The 22,775-nt window shown below is 32.7% G+C and overlaps 1 protein-coding gene across 6 annotated transcripts in view; it reads right to left on the reverse strand.

Annotated features, from left to right (window-relative positions):
* AKAP7 (A-kinase anchoring protein 7) overlaps positions 1–22,775 on the reverse strand; it is a 154,800-nt gene that overhangs the window by 125,483 nt on the left and 6,542 nt on the right. For all 6 annotated transcript variants that reach the window (XM_074309825.1, XM_074309824.1, XM_074309823.1 and 3 more), the window contains exons 2-3: positions 20,224–20,349; positions 10,825–10,967 (exon numbers count right to left, since the gene is read on the reverse strand). In XM_074309825.1, the coding sequence (XP_074165926.1) occupies positions 10,825–10,967; positions 20,224–20,349 (269 nt within the window). The remainder of the gene's footprint in view (positions 1–10,824; positions 10,968–20,223; positions 20,350–22,775) is intronic.

Consider the following 22,775-nt stretch of genomic DNA (forward strand, 5'->3'; position numbering starts at 1 on the left):
GCAATTCTCGACCTTTTATTCTTCCATATGAATTTTGTTGTTATTTTTTCTAGGTCATTAAAATAGTTTCTTGGGAGTCTGATTGGTATAGCACTAAATAAATAGATTAGTTTGGGGAGTATTGTCATCTTTATTATATTCGCTCGGCCTATCCAAGAACACTGAATGTCTTTCCAATTATTTAAATCTGACTTTATTTTTGTGGCAAGTGTTTTGTAATTTTGCTCATATAATTCCTGACTCTCCTTTGGTAGATATATTCCCAAATATTTTATACTATCGACTGTTATTTTGAATGGAATTTCTCTTTGTATCTCTTGCTGTTGGATTGTGTTGGTAATGTATAAAAATCCTGAGGATTTATGTGGATTTATTTTGTATCCTGCGACTTTGCTAAAATTCTGAATTATTTCTAATAGCTTTTTAGCAGAGTCTTTGGGGTTCTCTAAGTATACCATCATGTCATCTGCGAAAAGTGACAATTTGATTTCTTCATTTCCTACTCTAATTCCTTGGATCTCTTTCTCAGCTCTTATTGCCAAGGCTAGAGTTTCTAGTACTATATTGAATAGTAATGGTGATAGTGGGCAACCTTGTTTCACTCCTGATCTTACAGGGAAAGGTTCTAGTTTATCACCATTACATATGATATTTACTGAAGGTTTTAAATATATGCTCCTTATTATTTTAAGGAATAGTCCATTTATTCCTATACTCTCAAGCGTTTTTAGTAGGAATGGATGTTGGATTTTATCAAATGCCTTTTCTGCATCTATTGAGATGATCATATGGTTTTTATTAATTTGATTATTAATATGGTCAATTATACTAATCGTTTTCCTAATATTAAACCAGCCCTGCATTCCTGGTATAAATCCCACTTGGTCATAGTGTATTATCCTGGGGATGATTTTCTGAAGTCTATTTGCTAATATCTTATTTAAGATTTTAGCATCAATATTCATTAAGGAAATTGGTCTATAGTTTTCTTTCTCAGTTTTCGATCTACCTGGTTTAGGTATCAGTACCATGTCTGTGTCATAGAAGGAATTTGGTAGGACTCCTTCAATCCCTATTTTTTCAAATAGTTTACATAGCATTGGAGTTAGTTGTTCTTTAAATGTTTGGTAGAATTCACCTGTAAATCCATCTGGTCCTGGGGACTTTTTCTTAGGAAGTTGGTTAATAGCTTGGTCGATTTCTTTTTCTGAGATGGGACTATTTAGACTACTTACTTCTTCCTCTGTTAATCTGGGCAAGCTATATTTTTGAAGGTATTCTTCCATTTCATTTAAGTTATCGAATTTATCGGCATAAAGTTGAGCAAAGTAGCTCCTAAGTATTGTTCTAATTTTCTCTTCATTAGTGGTGAGTTCACCCTTTTCATTTTCAAGACTATCAATTTGCTTTTTCTCTTTCCTTTTTTTAATCAGGTTTACTAAGGGTTTGTCTATTTTGTTGGTTTTTTCATAAAACCAACTCTTAGTTTTATTAATTAATTCAATAGTTTTTTTACTTTCAATTTTATTAATCTCACCTTTTATTTTTTGAATTTCAAGTTTTGTGTTTGTCTGGGGGTTTTTAATTTGTTCCTTTTCTAGCAATTTTAGTTGTAAACCCAATTCGTTGGCCCTCTCTTTCTCTATTTTATGCAAGTAGGCCTGTAGAGATATAAAACTTCCCCTAATTACTGCTTTGGCTGTATCCCACACATTTTGGTATGATGTCTCATTATTGTCATTTTCTTGGGTGAAGTTATTAATTATGTCTATGATTTGCTGTTTTACCCAATCATTCTTTAGTATAAGATTATTTAGTTTCCAATTATTTTTTGGTCTATTTTCCCCTGGCTTTTTATTAAATGTTATTTTGATTGCATTATGGTCTGAAAAGGATGCATTTACTATTTCTGCCTTACTGCATTTGATTTTGAGGTTTTTATGCCCTAGTATATGATCAATTTTTGTATAGGTTCCTTTTAAATGGTTTTTAAAATTCACTTGTAAATCCACCTGGTCTTACAGGTCTTTTCTCAGGGAGTTCATTGATGGCTTATTCAATATCTTTTTCTAAAATGGGAATATTTAAGTATTATTTCCTCCTCTGTTAATCTAAGCAATGTATATTTTTATAAACATTCATCCTTTCCAGTTAGTTTGTCAGATTTGCTGCCATACAGTTGGGCAAAATAGCTCCTAATTATTGTTTTAATTTCATTTTTCATTGGTGATAAATTCACCCTTTTCATTTTTGATGCTGGAAATTTCAGTTTTTTGCTTCCCTTTCTCTAATCATATTAGACAGGTTTATCTAATTTTTTTTCATAAACCACCCCTTAGTTTTATTAACTCGTTCAAGAGTTTTCTTAGTTTCAATTTTATTAATCTCTCCTTTGAGTTTCAAATTTGCTATTTAATTGAGTTTTTAATTTGTTCTTTTTCTAGCCTTTTTTAGTTACATGCCCAATTCATTGATTTCCTTTCTTTATTTTATTCATGTAAGTATTTAAAGATATAAAATTTCCCCTAAGAACTATTTTGGCTACCTCCTACAGCTTTTGGCATGTTGCCTCATTATTGTCATTCTCTTGAATGAAATTATGGATCGCTTCTGTGATTTGTTACTTAACCTGCTCATTATTTAGAATTAGATTATTTAATTTCCAATTAGTTTCAGCTTTCCCCTGACCTTTATTGAACATATTTTTTATTGCATCATGGTCTGAAAAGGAAGAATTTACTAATTTCTGTGTTTCCTCATTTGACTGTGAAGTTTTTATGCCATAATACATGGTCAATTTTTGTGTATATACCATGTATTACAGAGAAAAAGGTGTATTCCTTTCTTTCTCTATTCATTTTCTCCAGAGGTCTATCATATCTAGGTTTCCTAGGATTTTATTAATTTCCCTAGTCCCTTTCTTGTTTATTTTGTGGTTAGATTTGTCTGCTTCTGAGAGGGGAAGGTTGAGGTCCCCTACTAAGAGGTTTTCTATTTCTCTCTCTAACTGGCTTAAAATCTTCTGTAGGAATTTGAATGCTCTACCACTTGGTGCACATACATTTTGTTTCGCAACTACTTCACTGTATATGGTACCTTTTAACAGGATGTACTTTCCCTTCTTTATCTTTTTTAATTAGATCTATATTTACTTTTGCTTTATCTAAGATCAGAATTGATACCCCTGCTTTTTTGTTTCAGCTGAAGCACAATAAATTCTGCTTCAGCCTGTTTACTTTTACTCTGTATGTATCTGTGTTTCAAATATGTTTGTTTGAAAAACAGAATCTCAATCAACCTTGCTATTTGTTTCCATTTTATGGAAGAGTTCATCCCATTCACAATTTATGACTGCTAGCTCTGTATTTCCCTCCATCCTGTTTTCTCCTCTGAATATACTTTTTTCCCCTGAGACAACTGGGGTTAAGTGACTTGCCCAGGGTCACACAGCTAGGAAGTGTTAAGTGTCTGAGACCACATTTGAACTCAGGTCTTCCTGACTTCAGGACTGGTGCTCTAACTATTGCATCATCTAGCTGCGCCCTGTAAATACTTTTGTTCTCCCTTTCCACCCTTTCTTCCTTCCTTAGTGGTGTTTTGTTTTAATCTATCCCATACATTCCCTTTCTCTTACTCTTTTCTCCTAGTGTTTCTACCCTCCCTTTCTATCCAATCCCTCCCTCTTCTTTCATCTTTCTCCTCCTACTTTATAGGATGAGATAAATTTCTAAAGCCAACTGAATGATTATGCCCTCTTAGAGCCAAAACTGATGAGATCAAGCTTTAGACAATGCTCCCCTTCCTCCTCACTTCTTTTCCTGGATTATAATAGGTGTCTCTTCATGTGATCTAATTTGTCTCATTATATTTCCTTTTTTCCCTCTTCTTTCAGTATAGCTTTTTTTTTCTATCACTTAATGTCTTTTTCTTTGATATCATCACATTAGAATCCATTCACAATCATACACTCTATCCACGTGATGCCCCCTTCTAAATGCCCGAATAACAGGTACAGTTCTCAAGAGTTACAGATATCATTTCCCATCTAGGGATGTAAACAATTTAACCTTTAAAATTTCCCCTGTTTACCTTTCTATATTTCTCTTGAATCTGTTCTCTGTTTAGTTCTGGTTTTTTCACTAGAAATGATTGAAAGTTTCTTATTTCATTGAAGATCCATCACCTCCCCTGAAAGATGTCTCACTGGTTAGTTAATTCTTTGTTGTAATCCCATGTTCTTTGCCTTCTGAAATATTGTATTTCAAGCCCTCTAATCCTTTACTACAGAAGCTGCCAGGTCCTAAATAATCCTGACTTTTGCTCCTTGATATTTGAATTGTTTTTGTCTGAAAGCTTGTAGTATTTTTACCTTAAAAGTGTAGTTCTGGAGTTGTGCCATGTTACTTAGGGTTTTCTTTGTGGGATCTCGTTCCAAAGGTGATTCTTTCAATGATTATTACTCCTTCTGTTTATAAAATATCAAAATAGTTTTTTGCTTGATCTCATGAAGAATGCTATCCAGGCCCTTTTTTTTTCGTGGTCTTCAACTAGATCAATAATTTTTAAATTGTCTCTTCTGGCTCTATTTCCGGTCCACTGTTACCAATGAAGCATTTTCTTCTATTTTTTTCATTCTTTTTAGTTTGTTTGACTAATTTTTGATGTCTCAGAGTCATTAGCTTCCATTTGCCCCATTCCTAGTTTTTAATGTGATTTTCTTCAGTTAACTTTTGTATCTCTTTTTCCACTTGATTAATTCTACTTTTCAAGGTCTGTTTTCTTCAGTGGATTTTTTTTGCATTTGGTCAATTGCATTTTTTAAGGAATTGCCTTCCTTTTCCAAGCTGTTGACTCTCTCTTGCATACCTCTCATTTCTGTTCTCATTTTTAACTCTACTTCTACCTTTTAAAGTCTTTTAATGAGCATTTCCAAGAAGCCTTTTTGGGCTTAGGATCAATTCATATCACTCTTTTGATATTTTCTTTGTAGATATTTTATCCTTATCTGAGTTAAGTGTTTTGGTTTGTCCTGTTACCATAGTAGCTTTCTATAGTCAAGGGTCTTTTCTATTTCTTGTTCATTTTCTTTTCTTTTTGTATTTCCTCTTTTTTTACTTTTATGTTGGAGCTCTGCTTCTGAGGTAAAAAAGGGCCCTGTTCTAAACTTCCCTGCAACTCAGATTCTTGGCTTTGAGCACAAGGACGTCTTGTGTTTGGTGTTTTGTTCAGCAGGGGATAGTTTTGCCTGCTCTTTCCAAGAAAGAGACTGGTTTCCCAGAGTTTACCTTCTGAGCTGGGACTGAGGCTGCCCCACTGGTCTGTTGCCCCACTGGTCTGCTCCTCTACTGAGCCAGGATTGAGGGCCCCAGTTTCTGATCTGCTACTTTTAAGAACCTCTCACCAGCTTTCCCAGACTCCATTTGAACAAGAATAAACTCCCTTTCACTCCAGTGAGATTGACCTATCTTTAAATCCTTTCATTCTATCTTGAGCAGGAGAGTGGTTTTATTATGCCAGACTCTGTTCAGAGGCTTGGTTTCATGTAGTTTTCAAGAGAAATTGGGAGTGCTTCACAGCTTCCTGGCTTCACTCTGACATCTTGTTCAAAATGTTTTTTCCTAAAACCAATATCTTCATTATTTCTTATGGAACAATGATAATCTCATCATATTAATATAAAATAATATTCATCCATTACTCAACTGATAGGAAGCTCCTCAGTTCCCTATTCTTTTGTAACCCAAAAAACTGTTCCTATAAAACACTGGAGTTCCTTTCTTCTTTATTTGATGTTATTTGTTCTATAGATCTAGTAATAGTATCAATGAGTCCAAAGGTAAGCAAAGACTAATAATGAGGGTAGAGAAGGTGGGGCATAGTTCAAAATTGCTTTCCAGAATAGCTTAGGTATGCTATATCTGTTCCAATGATCAACCTCCTTATTTCTTAAGCAGAATTTAGATTCTTTAGAGATCATAGTATTTCATGATCCATAATCATATAGTATCACTAGGAGAATTCTGATGTTAAAAACTAGAGTCTTCCTATTAGTTGCTAATTTGGAATCACTATGTAATTTTACCACAACCTTCCCCAACATTCTCTTTTTCTGCTCAATTTTGGGCCTAGCTTGTTGTCCATCATATACAATATCTATCTAAAATTAGGTAATATGGGCTATCCATCTATTTATATGTAGTAATCTGAACAATAAGCATTCTTCATCACTTTAGTGTTTTTTCCAATGAATGACAAGATTTAGTGGCTCATTAAGGAAGGTCCTACAGCACCACAGAGCATAATATAATCAATATAATGCCACAAACAAGAGGACATGGAGAACACAATATATATGAAACTCCTTTTTTGATAGAATTCTCCCCCTCTCCTCCCCTCTCCTCTTCTCTCTCTCTCTTTGTCTCTCTCTCACACTCACTCTCTCTCTCTTTTCTGAGGCAATTGGGCTCAATTGACTTGTCCAGGATCACATGAAGTTAAGTGTCTGAGGCCAGATTTAACTCAGGTCCTCCTGAATTCAGGGCTGGTGCTCTATTTTGATAGAATTCTCTACTGGACAGTCTCTATGAAAATGGTAAACACCTCTGGAAAGCCTATGCCTTTCTGAGATAGATATATTTAAAAAATACATCATTTACCTCTTAAGTAGGAGATTCAATGATATTTTTCCAGGTGATCCATGGTCACAAATAGAACAAGAACTATTGAAAAAAAAATAGTAACTAGAGAAGAAGGAAGATTATGTTGTTAGATCCTCTGCTATATACTATGTAAGCTCCTTGAGAACAGGCTACTTAATTTTTGTCTTTAGAACTCCAATGCATGCAGTGCTATTTACAAACTAGGCCTTTAATAAAATTTTGAAATTCTGCTATCCCCAATTATACAATCTAACTATGACAACTACTTTTTTAACCAAAAACAAGTCACATGAGCTGACAGAGAAAGATTCTTTTTTTCAAAATTTCATTTGAATTTCTGACAATTCTGTCAATTCTGTAAGGTTAAATATTATGGGCATTATTATCTATATTTTAATTATAAGGAAACTAAAGCTGAGAGAAATTAAATGACTGTTCAGGGAATTTGGACCCAGATTTGGAGGCAATTATGTTAATTCTGAGAATAGGAAGAAACAAGGTTCTTCAATTTTCTTCTACTATGAGGTTGTCTATAAATAATAGTAATAAGCAAAGTGACCCAAGAGTTCTAGGATGATATTCCTGAACTGTGATTTATACAATTGGTGTTCCACTTACTATCCTGACAAGAGAATTAAAAAGGGTGGGGAGACTTTTTTGTGTGAAAACATAGCTGGGACAGCTTTATATTTATATGTATATCTATGTTCCCCTTTATTTTCTCTATCCCTGAAAAAGTCTTGCTGTCTAAGGCCTAATACACAAGAAATGCTTCACTCATTTTTCAGTTTACCATATTTGTTTTAACACAAAAAAACTAATATTTCTTTTGGGGGCAGTTAGGAGGCGTAGTGGTAGAGCTGTGGGTCTGAAATCAATAAAAATTCATCTTCCTAAGTTCAAATCTGGTCTCAGATATGTAATAGCTTGTATGATTTTGAAAAAGTTATTTAATCTTAGTTTCCTCATCAGTAAAATGGCCTGGAGAAGAAATTGGTAAAGCCACTGTTTGCCATGAAAATTCCAAATGGGGTCACAGAGTCAGACATGACTAAACAACAACTGACAAAAAATATTCCTACTACTTGACAGGACTTGTAGGCCCTTAGGATAAACAGAAAAAAATTAAATTAGGATAAAGTAGCCTACACTTTATTGGGAGAAAAGAACATTAAAAAAAAAAATATATATATATATATATATATACACACAGACACACACAAAGTAATATACAAAGAATAACAATGGTGATCTTACAGCAGAGTACAGCATCACAGATCAGGGGACTTTTATACTTAGAATTTATAGGGCCCTGATCATGTGTCCCTATCTCCAGTCTTTCCTCATTCTAATCTATTCTCTAAAATACTACCAAAATAATCTGCCTAATGCACAGTGAAACTACATAATGTTCCCATTTTGAAACCTCCACTGACCAAAGTCCAAACATCTTATCCCTGATTTCAAGGTTTCTCGAACAGGTCTGCCTCTATACTACCGAACTATGCACTCCACATGCTACACAGACAGCTACCTAATCTCCCTGCACATGGCACACTCTCATTCTATCATTGATGCTCACTAACTGCATAGGTATGACAGTTACTTGCTCTATGGCTCCATTCACAAGCCCCAAGACTTCCCAGATCCATAAACTCTTTCTTGGTCACTTCTCCCTATCTGTGTATATAGGATACAATCTTTTTGAGGATTAGAATTATCTCATTGTATATTTTTTATCCCTGGTCCTTAATGGAAGCTTTATAAATTCATTTGAGTCATTAGCATTTAATGGCACCATGATACTTAGAAATATGTTAGGTTTAATGTTTGTATTCAAGCTCTCTTTCATCTTCATATAAAAACCAATGTATATTTCCTGTAAGAGAAACAAAGATACATTTCTCTTATAGTTGCACCAAATTTATCAAAATGTTGTGAAGATGCTTTCTCATGTTCAAGGAAGCTTCTGATTCATTTCAAAGTAAAATTATTTTTCTTAGAAACATGAAGTAATCATTTTTCACAAGGAAAAGAACTTCCAAACTGCAAAAAATATGACTTCACAGTTAAAGCTAAAAGTTGAGAAGGTTGATTTTTAGTTCTTAAAAAGACAGGCATCAAATATAGGTACCAAAAGTAGAGTTATCCAACACAATACAGAGTTTCCAATTTACAAATTGTGTCTTCTTGCTTATATCCAAGACAAAGTGAAAATGGAACCTATCTAAATCAACATCTGAATATTAAAAAAATGTACCCAAAGGTATTCACCATTTATGGATCATGTCATACATTAATTTCATATTGAAAAGATGTTGATATATTCCTGATCCTCCAATTAATGATGGCAGAGATTGTGTGGATTATATTAAGCCACTGAATATTACAGGATCTCTCCAATAAAATTCATGATTCTTCAGAAGATTTCCCCATCAAACTATACAAGAAAAATTAAATGGATGAAGAGTACCCACTATTCAAAACTTGACACAAAGTTGAAACAGATAATGAGTTATGCCCAGTAAAAAATAAGGAGAAGGGGGACAGCTAGGTGGCGCAGTGGATAGAGCACCAGCCCTGAATTCAGGAGGACCCAAGTTCAAATCTGGTGTCAAGTACACTTCCTAGCTCTGTGACCCTGGGCAAGTCACTTAACTCCAGCCTCAGAAAAAATAAAAAAATAAGAAGTCCGCATATTGCATTTGGGAAATTAGATGCTAATTTTAATGAACCTGAGCTATCATCTAGCATAAGAAGCTATCTTTTCAATCTAAATATTCTCTCAAGTGTTAAGTGGTTAACACTTGGCAAACTTCAATCTTCTAATTTGCAGGTGATTCAAAGACCAATATATATTGGATACGAGTAAGCAGCTAAACATTTTCTTTTTCATGATTGGATTTTACCAAGACAGAGTTATTGGGACTCACCCAGAGGCTAGTGCAAGTCTCATATGAAATAATAGTGGGGACATATTATAAGTATTTGAAAGGCAGAGTGTTGAAAACAAAGTCTATATCCACCAAGATAGTAAAAATCTGGAAAAGCCATTGAGTATGTGCAGACATTGATCTCCAAGAAGGTGGGTGACATACACTGGTTCTAGGAGTGTAACCTGTCAAAGAGCAGGCTTATACACATTTCTTTATTTGCTCACATTACTTTCTCACTGTTGTTAGGGCAAACTCTAATTCTTCTCTTTCTATGGTTCAAAAGGGACCAAAAATGAATTTAGAAGTTGTAGGATGTATATGGAGTGACAGAAGGGAATTCAAAAGTTGGCTTTTTGTACTTAGCCATGATGTTTAAAAAAACAAAACAAAACAACAACAAAAAAAACAACAACAAACAATCTTCGAGGAGAGGTAGGTGGCACAGTGCATAGAGCATCACCCCTGAAGTCAGGAGGACCTGAGTTCATATCTGACCTCACACAATACTTCTTAGCTATGTGACCCTGGGCAAGTCACTTACCCCCAATTGCCTCAGCAAGAAAAAAAAAAAAATTGTCTTTCAATTGGACTGATCTAGCTGTCAGCATTTTAATGTCTTTATTTTTTTGGTTGAAAGTAGACATATAAGTACATATGTAGTTTTTTTCTCTTCATAATATAATTATTTCTTAAAGTAGACAAATAAACTATACTGATTTCTACTTCAAAAAATTTTATAGGATATTTGCACTTTTTAATTTCATCCAGAATTGACCAATATACAAGTCCCATAATTAAATGGCATTTCAGTGTATCATTTTAAAAAACATTATTTAAAAAAAAAGACATTATTTTTAATTAACTGGCATCACACAAATACAAATTCAAATAACTATCAAGCCTAGTTTTATTAACCTAAGTCAAGTTCTCACCCTAACAACAATCAGCAGAGAATCCAGAGTTCTATTTGCTTATCACAGCAGTGATCTCTGATTTAAATCAAATGATATAGTCAAAGGTTCCCCAGATGAGGAAAACAGATGCTGAGAAAGACAACCAAGGACATATATTACCCCTAGTTGTGGTATTTTCAATGGTCATTATTACCAAGTCATTTCTTTAGATTTGATTAAAGCAACTACTGAAGTAGCTAAAACAGCATTTCCCTAGTTATAAAATAAAACTGTTTAAGAAATATTTAACAAAATCCTGAGTAATAAAATTGTTACCTCTTTGTTGGTGATGGGAATAGAAAGGAAATAATTGGGTTGATAATATTTTTTCTTTTTCTTCTTCTTTTTCATTGGGTCTTCTTTCCCTGGCCCCATATTTTCCTGTCTCCTCTTTGAATTTATTTCAAGTTCAACTGGTACTGGGGAAATAAAAATCAAACAATATTCCTCTTATAAATATAATAAAGTAACATGAGGCAAATACAAGAATAGGATGTATGAAATAACTACTTATTACTTGAATATTACTTTCTTCTTATAAATGACATTCTATCTAGCATTTCCATTCCTTTGCAGAAGCTCTCTTGTTACCCCCCCCCAATCAGAGGAAAGCACTCCAGATCTGTAATCTTGATGTTCTAAGTTCAAATATTTCTAACACTCATCACCTTTAAGAGATTAAACAAATCATGTAAATGTAAAAATGAGAAGGCTGGACTTTGTGGTTTCTAAGGTTTCTCCACATTCTTGATCTATGATTCTATACAATACTTACAGTTTGATTGAATCAAAATTATAACAAGAAAGGTTTTCCCAAATCAAATATAAACTGGAATAATTGTTTGTTTTTTATGTTCCATAAACTTTAATTAGAGAAATTTGGGCTGAAAGAAATCTTAGATTTTTAACTGACCCTCCTTCATTTCACAGATGAAGATGACACCAAGAGTTTAAGTGAGTTATCTAAAATTATACAGCTAGCACCTAGCACTTCACACATAACAGGCACTTAATAAATAATTGTTGATTAGTTTGATAGAAATAGCTACAAAAGCTGAGAAAATAACCCACAACCTGGTAAAATCTAAACACCTTCCTTCAGATCAGTGTGTACTCATGCTTTGCAAATATAATTTAATATTAACTCAAGTTAAATTTAATCAAAATATGCCTTGTTTTGATGAGGGGGATGAAAGGAAGAAAAAATTAATAAAGTAAAAAAGGTGTCTAACAGAGAACAAAAGAATAATTTATAAGGAAATAAAGAAAAAGATAGCCATCTTTTCTTTATTTGTTATATATTTTCTATATTTGTTATATATTTTGAATCTTTCCTGCTGTTCTGCTGGGCACATGATAATGCTCTCTTTTCTTTTGTTTCATTTTTTTTTCTTATTAGTTTCTTCAGATAAAATAAATTGGGAGAAAATAACAAAATGCTTTTAGGTTTTATATTTCGCTTAATTCCAGAAAGACAAAAATTAGCAAGATAAGTCAGCTTTCAAAAAAAGATAGCTTATCTCAAACAAAAGTCAATATGGTTTGCAAATTAAACTATTTTCTATTATCCACACGTGATATTTTATATTAATGTAAGTAATTAAAAATTGACTGCAACAATATATAATACTGAAACATTACTCAACAATGAAAAACAAAAAAATACAAGAAAAAATTGACTTCTAAATTCCTATCAACAATAAGCCCACTAATATCAAAATCTTCCTGCACTTCTCTATTTAAAGCTCAATCCTGCCTGTCTTCCCTCCAATACTTGGCTTTCATACTTCTTCCTTTTGTGTATATATATATATATATATATATATATATATATATATATATATATATATATATACTATATGGTGAAAAGATTAGTGGAATAGATGGCTCAGCCTGTATTGTCAGATGACTAATAAGATTGTTCTGATGGGAATCTGGATTTCATTCAATTTTGCACATAACAAGATCTGGGTGGGGAAGATTAACATATCTTGCCTTTTAGGGTTTAATCCTAGAATAGACAATCCTGGGAGAGAATAGCAATCCTAGATTTCTCGGGACCCACTACCTTGAGAGGTTGCGCCTTTTTATTCATTTAGGGATTGTGAATTGAATGAGGAGTTAAGTGTTATATACTCAGAATAGTTGGGGAACTTCATAAGGACATTGATGGATTAACTTTCCCCAGGCTTTCATCACACTTGATAGCTGATTTATCCCTCAAAAGTGAAACTATAAAGCTAAAATTATGACAAGAATAAAGGTCAGAAAGGACAATTTTCAGTTGTTATACTTTGAGTAAGAACCAATAGAATGGGAGGCTACTGGCTATAATAAAACAGAAACATGGGGTCCTTGGCTTTGCTTGACCACCATAAGAATTATGTCACCAAATTCCAACAGATTTTTGAATAACTACAGTACAGATTAAAGCCATTCATCAGCAAATCTGTAGCTCCCACAATAATGTGATTTGGTTCTATAGATAAAAACCTCGACAAACTTATCTATAATGAATTGCCTTAAGTCATCACATCCCAGTCAGGACACTAGAACAAGGTCTAACTAAAGCTTTCATCCAGGGCTATCAGCTAATTCATCAGCTAATTATCAGCTAATTATCAGGGCTTCATCAGCTAATTACTCTCAGGGTTTCACATAAGTCATATTCCCCACTTCTCAATCTAATCTGTTCCACCTCTCAAATAGGTACATGTATCAATTCTCAGCCACGAAGGATCAGAAGTCTAGAAGACTTTACTAAACAGATTCTGATCAAGAATGACCACATCATTGACTCACAGTCCAAAGCTAACTGAAGTTTTTAAGGTCATTAATTTTTAACCAACATATGGCTCAGAATCTGTTAGTCCTCCTGTTCAAAATGATCCTTAAGTAATCCAGTGGCTGAAATAACATTATCAAACTACCAATTGAGGTGTCTGAACTACCCAATTAAACTACCTCCAGAAGCATCTATCAAGTGGGGGATTAGATTAAATGATTTGTAAGGTCTCTTTGTAAAAAGCTCTAAATTTTTATGGGAATGCCCGCCATCTAGGGGAGGGAGTGGAGGGAAGGAGGGGAAAAACTCGGAACAGAAGGGAATACAAGGGATAATGTAAAAAAAAAAAAAAAAAAAAAAACTATGCATATGTACTGTCAAAGAAAATGTTATAATTATAAAAATTAATAAAAAACAAAATTAAAAAAAAAACTCTAAATTCTGTGATGCAACTTACCTCTATTATTTTAACAAATTTATAAGCATATCTATTGAGTCTAAATCTCTAAATTTAAGTATATTTAATAATATAAAAAAATTAGTCTTTACACATACTAAACTGCTAAAGTAATATATATTTACAAGCAATGGAATAAAAAGCATTAGCAAAAAAAAAAAAATTCCACATATTAAAGATTATAATTTCAATCCTTTCATTTGCAGATAAGTAAGTCACTTAGACTCAATGATGTTACATGACATAGAAAACTCAGGATCAAACCTTATAACAAACAATCCAAATCTCCTGACCTTTTGATTATTTTCATGTTTTGGTTTTTGTGTTGGGTTTCTTCAATAATTATTTACAAGTGCTTAAATTTAAATCATAATGATATCTAATAAATTCAAGAAATTAAATTAAATGTCTGATTTTCCTTAATAAACAACCACTTCATGAGGTTTATTAAATTTGTTTATTGGCAAAAACTACAAAACACATTCTGATCACATTTAATTCTTTACCTTAAAAATATTTATGGATTAATATTTTAACTGAAATTTCAGCTTCACTCTTAGGGAACTGTAGAAGAACCATTATTTTTGAAAGCAATTTATGCATTTTCTTGCATTTTAATGGATCTAAATAAAACCTTTAAAATAATCTTTCCGAAAATCCTAATGAGTTATCAGTAACCAAGAACATTTTGAAATAGGTCAATGAACATTGGATACCTGTGTTTCAGACAATTTAATGAGTGCTGGGAATACAAAAAAGCTCTCAGGAGACTTATCACAGAATGAGGACAACAGCAAGCAAAGAAATACGTAAAGACTACATAGAGAGAGAATAAATAGAATTAAATGGGGGAGAGAGAGATGGCATTAGTATTGAGGGGTTGAGAAAGCCTTCCTGGAGAAAATGGAATCTTAGCTGGGACAAGGAAGCCACAGGAGCTATGAGATGAGAAGGAAGAACATACCCAGACATGGGGGAATGATGAAAGAAAATGTCTGGGACTGAAAGAGGTAATGCCTCGTTTCTGAGAGAACAAGTCACTGGGTTGAAGAGTAGTTGGCAGAGAAGAAAACTCAAGATGAAAAGGCAGAGGAGGTTAGATTATGACAGGCTTTCAATGACAAAAGGAGCATTCTGTCTGACTCTGGAGGTGATGGGGGCCACTGGAGCTGACTGAGTGGGGAGGGGGGATGTAAAGACCAGGAGGAGACACGGGCAGATGTCCACTTTAGATAAACAGTTTGGTGGCTTAATGGAAGAGGGAGGAGAGGAGGAGAAGCAGGGGCAGCAGAGCAGGCATCCCACACAGACACAGTAGGGAGGTGGCAGTATCTGAAGAGAGAAGGAAGCACAGGCCTTGGCAACAGCTCCAAAGTGCCGGGGGGGGGGGGGGGGGGGGGGGGATGAGGCCTACAGATTAAGCCTGGTGGACTGGGAGCACAGGGTTCCCCTCTACTGTAAGAAAGGCGGGGGGAAAGTAGAGCAAGATCAGGAGGAAAGATAGTCTGATTTTGGCCATGCTGAGTTTAAGATATCCAGTTCAAGATGTCTGAAAGTCTTCTGGACATCAGCAGAGACAGGTAAGGCAAGATAGGTAGAGCCGTCAGTCTACTTTTACAGAGTTTCCAGAGCACTGAGATGTTAAGAGATTTGTCCATGATCAGTCTCTCTAGAATGTAAGAGGCTCAAACTCAGAACTTCTAGATTGCAAAATCTGTCCTTGATTAAAGTGATCAAGTTCCTGAAAATCACAGTACTTTTTACAAAATAATTTTAAAATCAAATCTTTCCATAGATTAGATCCCTAGCTACAAATGGAATATCTACCAAGTTATTAAATGTATTAATATTTGAGAATTTATAATCCAATTTGTTTATTTTGGACAGTACTGGAAATGAGCAATTATGCACCTTTAGTCCTAAGAAAGTTGTCTAGAGACTTGAGTAACCACTCAAGTGATTTGTCCAGGGTCACATAGCCAGTATTTATCAGAGGTAGAACTTGAACCCAAGATTTTCTTAGCTTATGGATCAACTCTCTAACACACTACACTGCCTCTCATTACGTTATTATGCAAATATATTTCTCAATAAACACAAAAAGATAAGCTATATTCTATACAATTGTCCAACAGTTTTAGAAGCTCTAGACATTAAAGATTTTAAAAATTAAGTATTTTTCTATTTAGCATGTTAACTAACATAGGAGTAATTATATTTTTTTATATGTTAAGTCACCAATATTGTTTATGCCATTTGAGGTATATTTATGATTATTCTAACTAAAACAATAATATACTAAAAATCTACACTTAGGAACAGATGATGATTAAAAGAATTATTTCTCAAGATATTTTTGTTTTGAATTTTACTACATAAATAATTGTAATGCTGATATCCACAAAACTATCTCTTAAAGACGTGGCTTTAAGCCAAATAAGATTTTATTTATGCAGAACAATATAGAAACACCAACATTCAGTTTGGACAATGCAGAGGCTTTACAGAATCTCACAGTTTTCTATTTTCTACCTACCACCTACAACACCTACCGGGATATCACTTATAAGAGAATGATGGCAAATAGAGCATGAAGATTCTGATGTTTCATAATTCTCTTTCAGACAGGTTATGAAATAAAAAGGAATTTTCCTCCATTTGTTTTTGGAGGGCAACATGTTACATTCCACTCAACAGAAAGTGTGAATTTCAATCTATGCCTATCTACTATTTGCTCTGTTTCTAAGAAAGTGTATGTGGGGTAGGAGGGGAGCAAGAGGGAGGGGGAGGGAGAAGGAGAAAGAGAAAGATGAATTTATTGAATTAGTTTGAATATCTCTAAATGTTTTATAAACAAAAGATTTTTAAAATCTTTTAAACAAACCAGACTATCTTGAGCCCAATTTTGACTGCAAAACATTACGCATTCTTCATTGGGTCAATGCTGGGCCAGAGTTCACAAAAGATAATTTCCCTACTGGCAGAGCTCCTTTCCCACGATAGCCTTCCCATGAAAGCCTCAGCAGCATGAGACTTCCAGTGGCCAATAGAAAGACAGAACTGGAGGACAGGCCCATCATATCCATCAAACCCTTTGTACTCAGGTTCTCATTCAAGAACTCCCAGTATCACTTATAGCTGGCTATTTGAACTCCCTGTGTAATTTCAAAATCCTTGTGATCCTTAAATATTACTGAAACAGGCAGATTAGTTAAACTTACTCAGTGTGTCCCTTCTTATCCCTCACACACTTAATTTATCTGAACATTAAGAAAATATTAGTGAGTTTTCTGGACAGGGAATTGGATTATTTTGGTCAAAAGTTAAGGCTACTTGACTACTTAGCAACAAACATTTTATGGGTTTTTAAAACTAGAATTAAACAATTGACATATTTTTATACAACTTTTAGGCTTTGAATATTTGTGGAGAAAAGCTTTATTTAAAATAACACTAGCAGGAAAAAAAAAGTCAGAAGCGTCACTTCAGCCAAGCCTTAATGAAGCCACAGAACGTTATCCTTTTCTATCTTACTGTTTCTTCATTCACTTCTTATTTTGTTTAAAGGCCAAAGGCCTATTAAAAAATCTTAATTCTTTATTTTGAATGTTTATTTTTTATAGTCTCTACTTCTATACCAGGTGCAGTTCTTACATTAGTATTTTTTAATTACAAGTTTAATTCTAAAGTCAACTTAGTCATTAAATTGCATGTAATTATATACATAGAAATGTTTTGGGTATGACCTGAGCTATTTTTTGCTCAATTGTGTTTATTTCATTGATGTAAGGCAGTGGTTCCCAAAGTATGCTCTACATACCCATAGGAGACCCCAAGATCCCTTTTGAGAATTCATAGCATCAAATTATTTTCCTAATTATGTGAAAACATTATTTACCTATTAAAATACTCCTTTCCTTTTCTAACTACGTATTTCTGTGAAGCCAAATTTTCTTAATATACTTCAATCAACACATTAAAACATAAAATGTAGAAACAGGCATGAGAGTCTAGTTTTTTTTATTAAGCCAAACATGAAAAAGATTTTTAAAAATATATAAAACAATGCTCTTATTTTTAAAAAATATAATTTTCATTAAAATATCATATATGCTAACATGTTATAAGTTTGTTATTTCACATAAATAAATGAATATTTTAGAATTTTATCTATTTTGATTTCTAATACAGTAAATATTAATAGATACAACTCATATAAATAAAATCTGTTTAAGGTCATCAATTTTTAAAGACATAAAAGAGTCCTGAAATCAAACCAGTTTGAGAACTGCTAATGGTAAAGACCTTATTCTAATGCAGAGCCATACCTCTGTGCCTGGATAGACCAGAAATCACAGGATTACAGATCTAGAGCTGTCAGGGATTTTAAAGAACATCAAGTCCAATTCCTTTTTTTTAATGGACAAATAGACTACTTCAGATCGTATGCATTCTACTAAGCTGACTTCATAATCTGTGAATTACCTGTCTGGGGCACTAAGAAGTAGTGCAGGATCATTAAATCAATGAGTCAAATATAGGATTTGAATCCAAATCTTCAAGATACAAAGGCCAGATCTCTATCTTCTAGGTCATATTGCCTGTCTTCTTGAAAATTATTTAGAGAAAGCATTTTAATTTTACATCCAAATCAAAAAAAGCAAATGAAAACACAAGAGACCAATCAAAAAATTTTGATATGTTCAAATTTAAATTTATGTGATTAGCAAATTTTAAAAAGGAGAAAAATATTGCAAGTAATTTGTTTCCAAATGCTTATAAATAACTAACAGAATTTACACTGGCACTGAAGGTCCAAAAAGGTTGCCCTGCCTATCTTACAGTCTCCTTAGATAGGTAGTTACTTTCAACTCTACACATCCCCAACTGGTTTGGATTCATAAATGGAATTCTTCTACAAACTTATGCTGTAAAGGAGACACTAAGATCTAATATATTTAATGAGCACAGAATTTAGAATCGCAAGACTGGGTTTGAATTCTAGAAATATCACACGGGTGTGATCTTGAAGTCTGTTTCTTAGATCTTAAAGCATTTGAAATAATTATATTTTTATATTAGCCTCTTTTTTTAAGTTTCCTTATCTATAAAATGGGACAGATAGTACTTTTTAAATCATCTTTAAAGTACAGTGCATTTTAAAATAACTTTTTCAGCCTGTTTTCTCAATCATAAATGAATGGCAAGGCTGGATGCCTATAAGACTGATTCCGTAAGCTAAACATTTGATTTAAGTAGTACCTAAAGAGATGAGTCCCTTCATAGCTCATTTTTTACTTTTTGCCACTGAAAAGAGAGAGTCAATTTAATCAAATATTTTATAAAACATTAAGGATTTTATATGTCTTAAGTATCCTTGTCTCAGAACCTTTTTCTCTCTAAAATAAATAAATAAATATATATATTAGTGGGTTACTTCCTGAGGAAACCAATGTGACTTGGAAAAAGGAACAATGATTAGATAAGGTATCCAAGACACTAGGATTCTACTTCTGGCTTTGTCATTGACTATACTACTATGTGGTCTTACTTCACTTGACTCTATCTACAACTCAGTTTTCTGATTTGTAAAATAAGGAGGTGCAACTGAATGCTTTCTAAGGTCTATTCTAGCAACACCAATGTTCTACTGATTTTAATTTCCCCATATTCTTCTAGACATACTCTTTATTCCCCTCTGAAAGAATAAACTTGATGACCATAAAGAAATTTTTTACCCTACCATAGTTATTAATCATGTTCCAGGTGATAATGTTGCTCTATGTAAATATGTACATACAAGTTTTCCCACAGACATTAAATTCATATTTTATTTATTGGATTTCCAACTCTATAAATATTTAACCATTTAAGGGCAAATATCCCAACTATATAAATGGAACACATTTTCAATATAAAGATTATAAAATATTTTCATTCACATGATTTCTTTTGGATTATTCAAGTTAATACATATAAATCTCTTTCTTTTTTTAATGTGAACCTAAAAGTCACTCTTGCTGACATTAAAAGGGCTTCAAAAAGTATTAAGGAACTAATCTGTAAACTGTAGGATGATCTGGTCCTTTATTTTGAGAAATCCCAGGAGAACCACAAATATCAGTTTATTGTGATGTGTCTTTGCATAATATGAAGATGCTCAATTTTGAAAGTGCAAAACCATTTCATTTGATCTTCATGACAGCCTAATAAAAATAGGTAGTACAAAACAATTAATATCTCCAATTTACAAATAAGAGAACTATGAGAGAGCCAACATTATAAAATTCTATTCTGGGGAAGATAATTTATATTTTTACTCAAAAATAAAAGTGCTCAAATTAATAACATCTATTCATTGAAAAGGAATATACATGATAATATTTAAATACATAATACCCTAAAACATGTTATTTAATATGGATATACTTACTTTGAAATTCATCTTTTATATCTATAGCAGAAAATGGCATTTCTGCCATCACATCATCAGGATCCCATCCCCGCATACTTTTCCTTTTTCTTCTTGACATCATTTTCAACTTCTTGGAATTTATTCCTACTTCAACATATAAAACAATGTATAAGTGCATTTTTTTTTTTTTTTTTGGCATACTGAGTTTCTAAGAAGAGAAGCCTATTTCTTTACTTAGTATTTTATGGATCCAGAGATTTAAAGCTTAAGAAGCACCATATAAGCTTTTTTCTTTTATAAAGGAGGAAACTAAGGTAGAAAAATGTTATATGACTTGTCCAGGATCACACAAAAAAGGGGTGCTAAAAAGGTAAGATGATTTAGTCAGACTCCTTAATTTTATGGAGAAGCAAATTGAGGCCTACTGAGGATAGGCTGCTCGATATAATAAACATCACTGAGGCAGAATTTATATAAAGGCCTTCTAATTCCAAAATTTGTTTTCCTTCAAAGTACATTTAATTAAAATCATTGATGACAATACTTCTGAGATCTCCATCAAATAAGAATAAGAAACATAATTCTTCGTTACTGTATCTCAGATGGCTGGGGCCAAAAATTTCAACACCTGAAAAAAAGGGCTCTCTAGAAATTAGTTAAGGTGGTCTCTGAAGAGTAGATACACTGATAATTAGCATTTAAAACCTTTCTAATTGATAGAACTTATCAAAAATCCAGGATTACCTCCGTGCATCAATGATATATAAAAGACTTTGATATAAAATAAAATTAACAGCTCAAACTATCACAACTATAACTTCTTAATTCTAAAGCTATGATATAGTCTTCTTATAATATTTTAATAATATAATCCACTTTATTATATTAACGAATAGTATTAATTTGTAACGCCCTCATTTTGTCACTGGTATTGAGTTCATTTTTAAATTTTTTTGTAAATTTATATTTTAGAATACCTATTTAAATCAATTAAAGAAATACTGCTTTTTTGGAAACAAAATAATTCATCTGAATGATTTTCAATTATTTCTTTTAAAGCTTACCTTCTCCTATCAGTGCATTCTCTCTCCCCTCCGTGTATAATATACATGTATATGTACACATAAAGACATTTGCACATATGCTGTCAGTTATAAATAATATTTATAATTAATAATTAAAACCAGTGATTAACATTTGTATTTGTTTTATTTTTTAATTAGATGGAATATCTGGCTAGTATCACATTTTTGTGTAGTTGAGTGGAAGAATCCCACCTTTCACTTTAACTCTTACCAATGCCTGATCTTTCATGTTCCATTATTCTGAAAACCTTTAAGGAACATTAAGTATATTGTCTGGAAAAATAGGATAACCTAAAACTATATGAATTTCTTTATGCTTTTCAATTCTCGTATATTGTGTCTTCTTTAAGAATAATACATATATGAAGTACAGAGAAATAAAATTACTATATATGATCTTAGTCATCTACATTAAAAGAGCCCAAATACTCACTTGAGTGATACAAAATAAGTTTTTGGCTCAGTTTAATTCGTTTCTCTGTGCCTTACTACAATACCTTTGGTAATCTCAGGATCATAGATTTACAGCTGTAAGGGACCTGAGAGACTTTCTGCACAAAGTGGCCTGATATGTCAGATTTAACAAATATGGAAGAAAATTTAATGTATTTTATGTCATGTACCTAACTCATAGGTTTTTTAGGGCGGAGCATCTTCCAAACCTTAAAATATTACATAAACATAATAATTATTGTTTTTATATTGATTTGGGTTATCTCTTTTAACTGAAAAGCAATGTAGAATGCCCCCTCAAAAAAAAAAAAAAAGTGGACTTGAAAATCAGAAATACTGATTTTTAAATCAAGATTTTATTGTTTACTACTTCTGTGACTGAATAAATCCCTAGGGACTTCTGTTTCCTCTTTTGTAAGATATTATCTTACAAAAGGTTGCACTAGCAACCTTCATATGGTTATGAGAAACAAATGCAATACTTTATAAAACCCTTTGTAAGCATTAAAGCATTACATAAATGAAAGCTAATATATTAAAAACTAGACTGTGTGGAAGAAGACATTTATTTTGTCTACTATCTTAACAGGTGATTAATACCAAAGCAAAATGTTCTGCCATATATTGTTAACAGTACCAAAATTATGACTATTTGAATATAATTAATAGATTCATAAACATTTAAATATTAGAGAAATAAGAATTGTTTGTATTTGGTTTTTTATATACTTCTCTGACTTGAAAAGCATAAAAGCTTTTTTCAATTTCTCTTTGGAGCATACAAATTGCAGGGAATTATTAAAAGAAATATTTTAAACTATGACAAGCCTTCTGTTTACAGAATATTAAAAATTCATTGAATCCTCGTAGATTTTACTGATGTTTCAACTGACCATTTTTTAACTATGAAAGGTTTTTGGGTTTTTTTGGGGGGGGTTTGAGACACAACTTGGTTTAGTGAATGGAAAGATGCCTTTAAGTCCTGCCTTGACACATACTGGCAGTATAATCCTGGGTAGGATACCTCCTAGA

This window comes from Sminthopsis crassicaudata, chromosome 4 (assembly GCF_048593235.1).
Source record: "Sminthopsis crassicaudata isolate SCR6 chromosome 4, ASM4859323v1, whole genome shotgun sequence".
Lineage (NCBI taxonomy): Eukaryota > Metazoa > Chordata > Mammalia > Dasyuromorphia > Dasyuridae > Sminthopsis > Sminthopsis crassicaudata.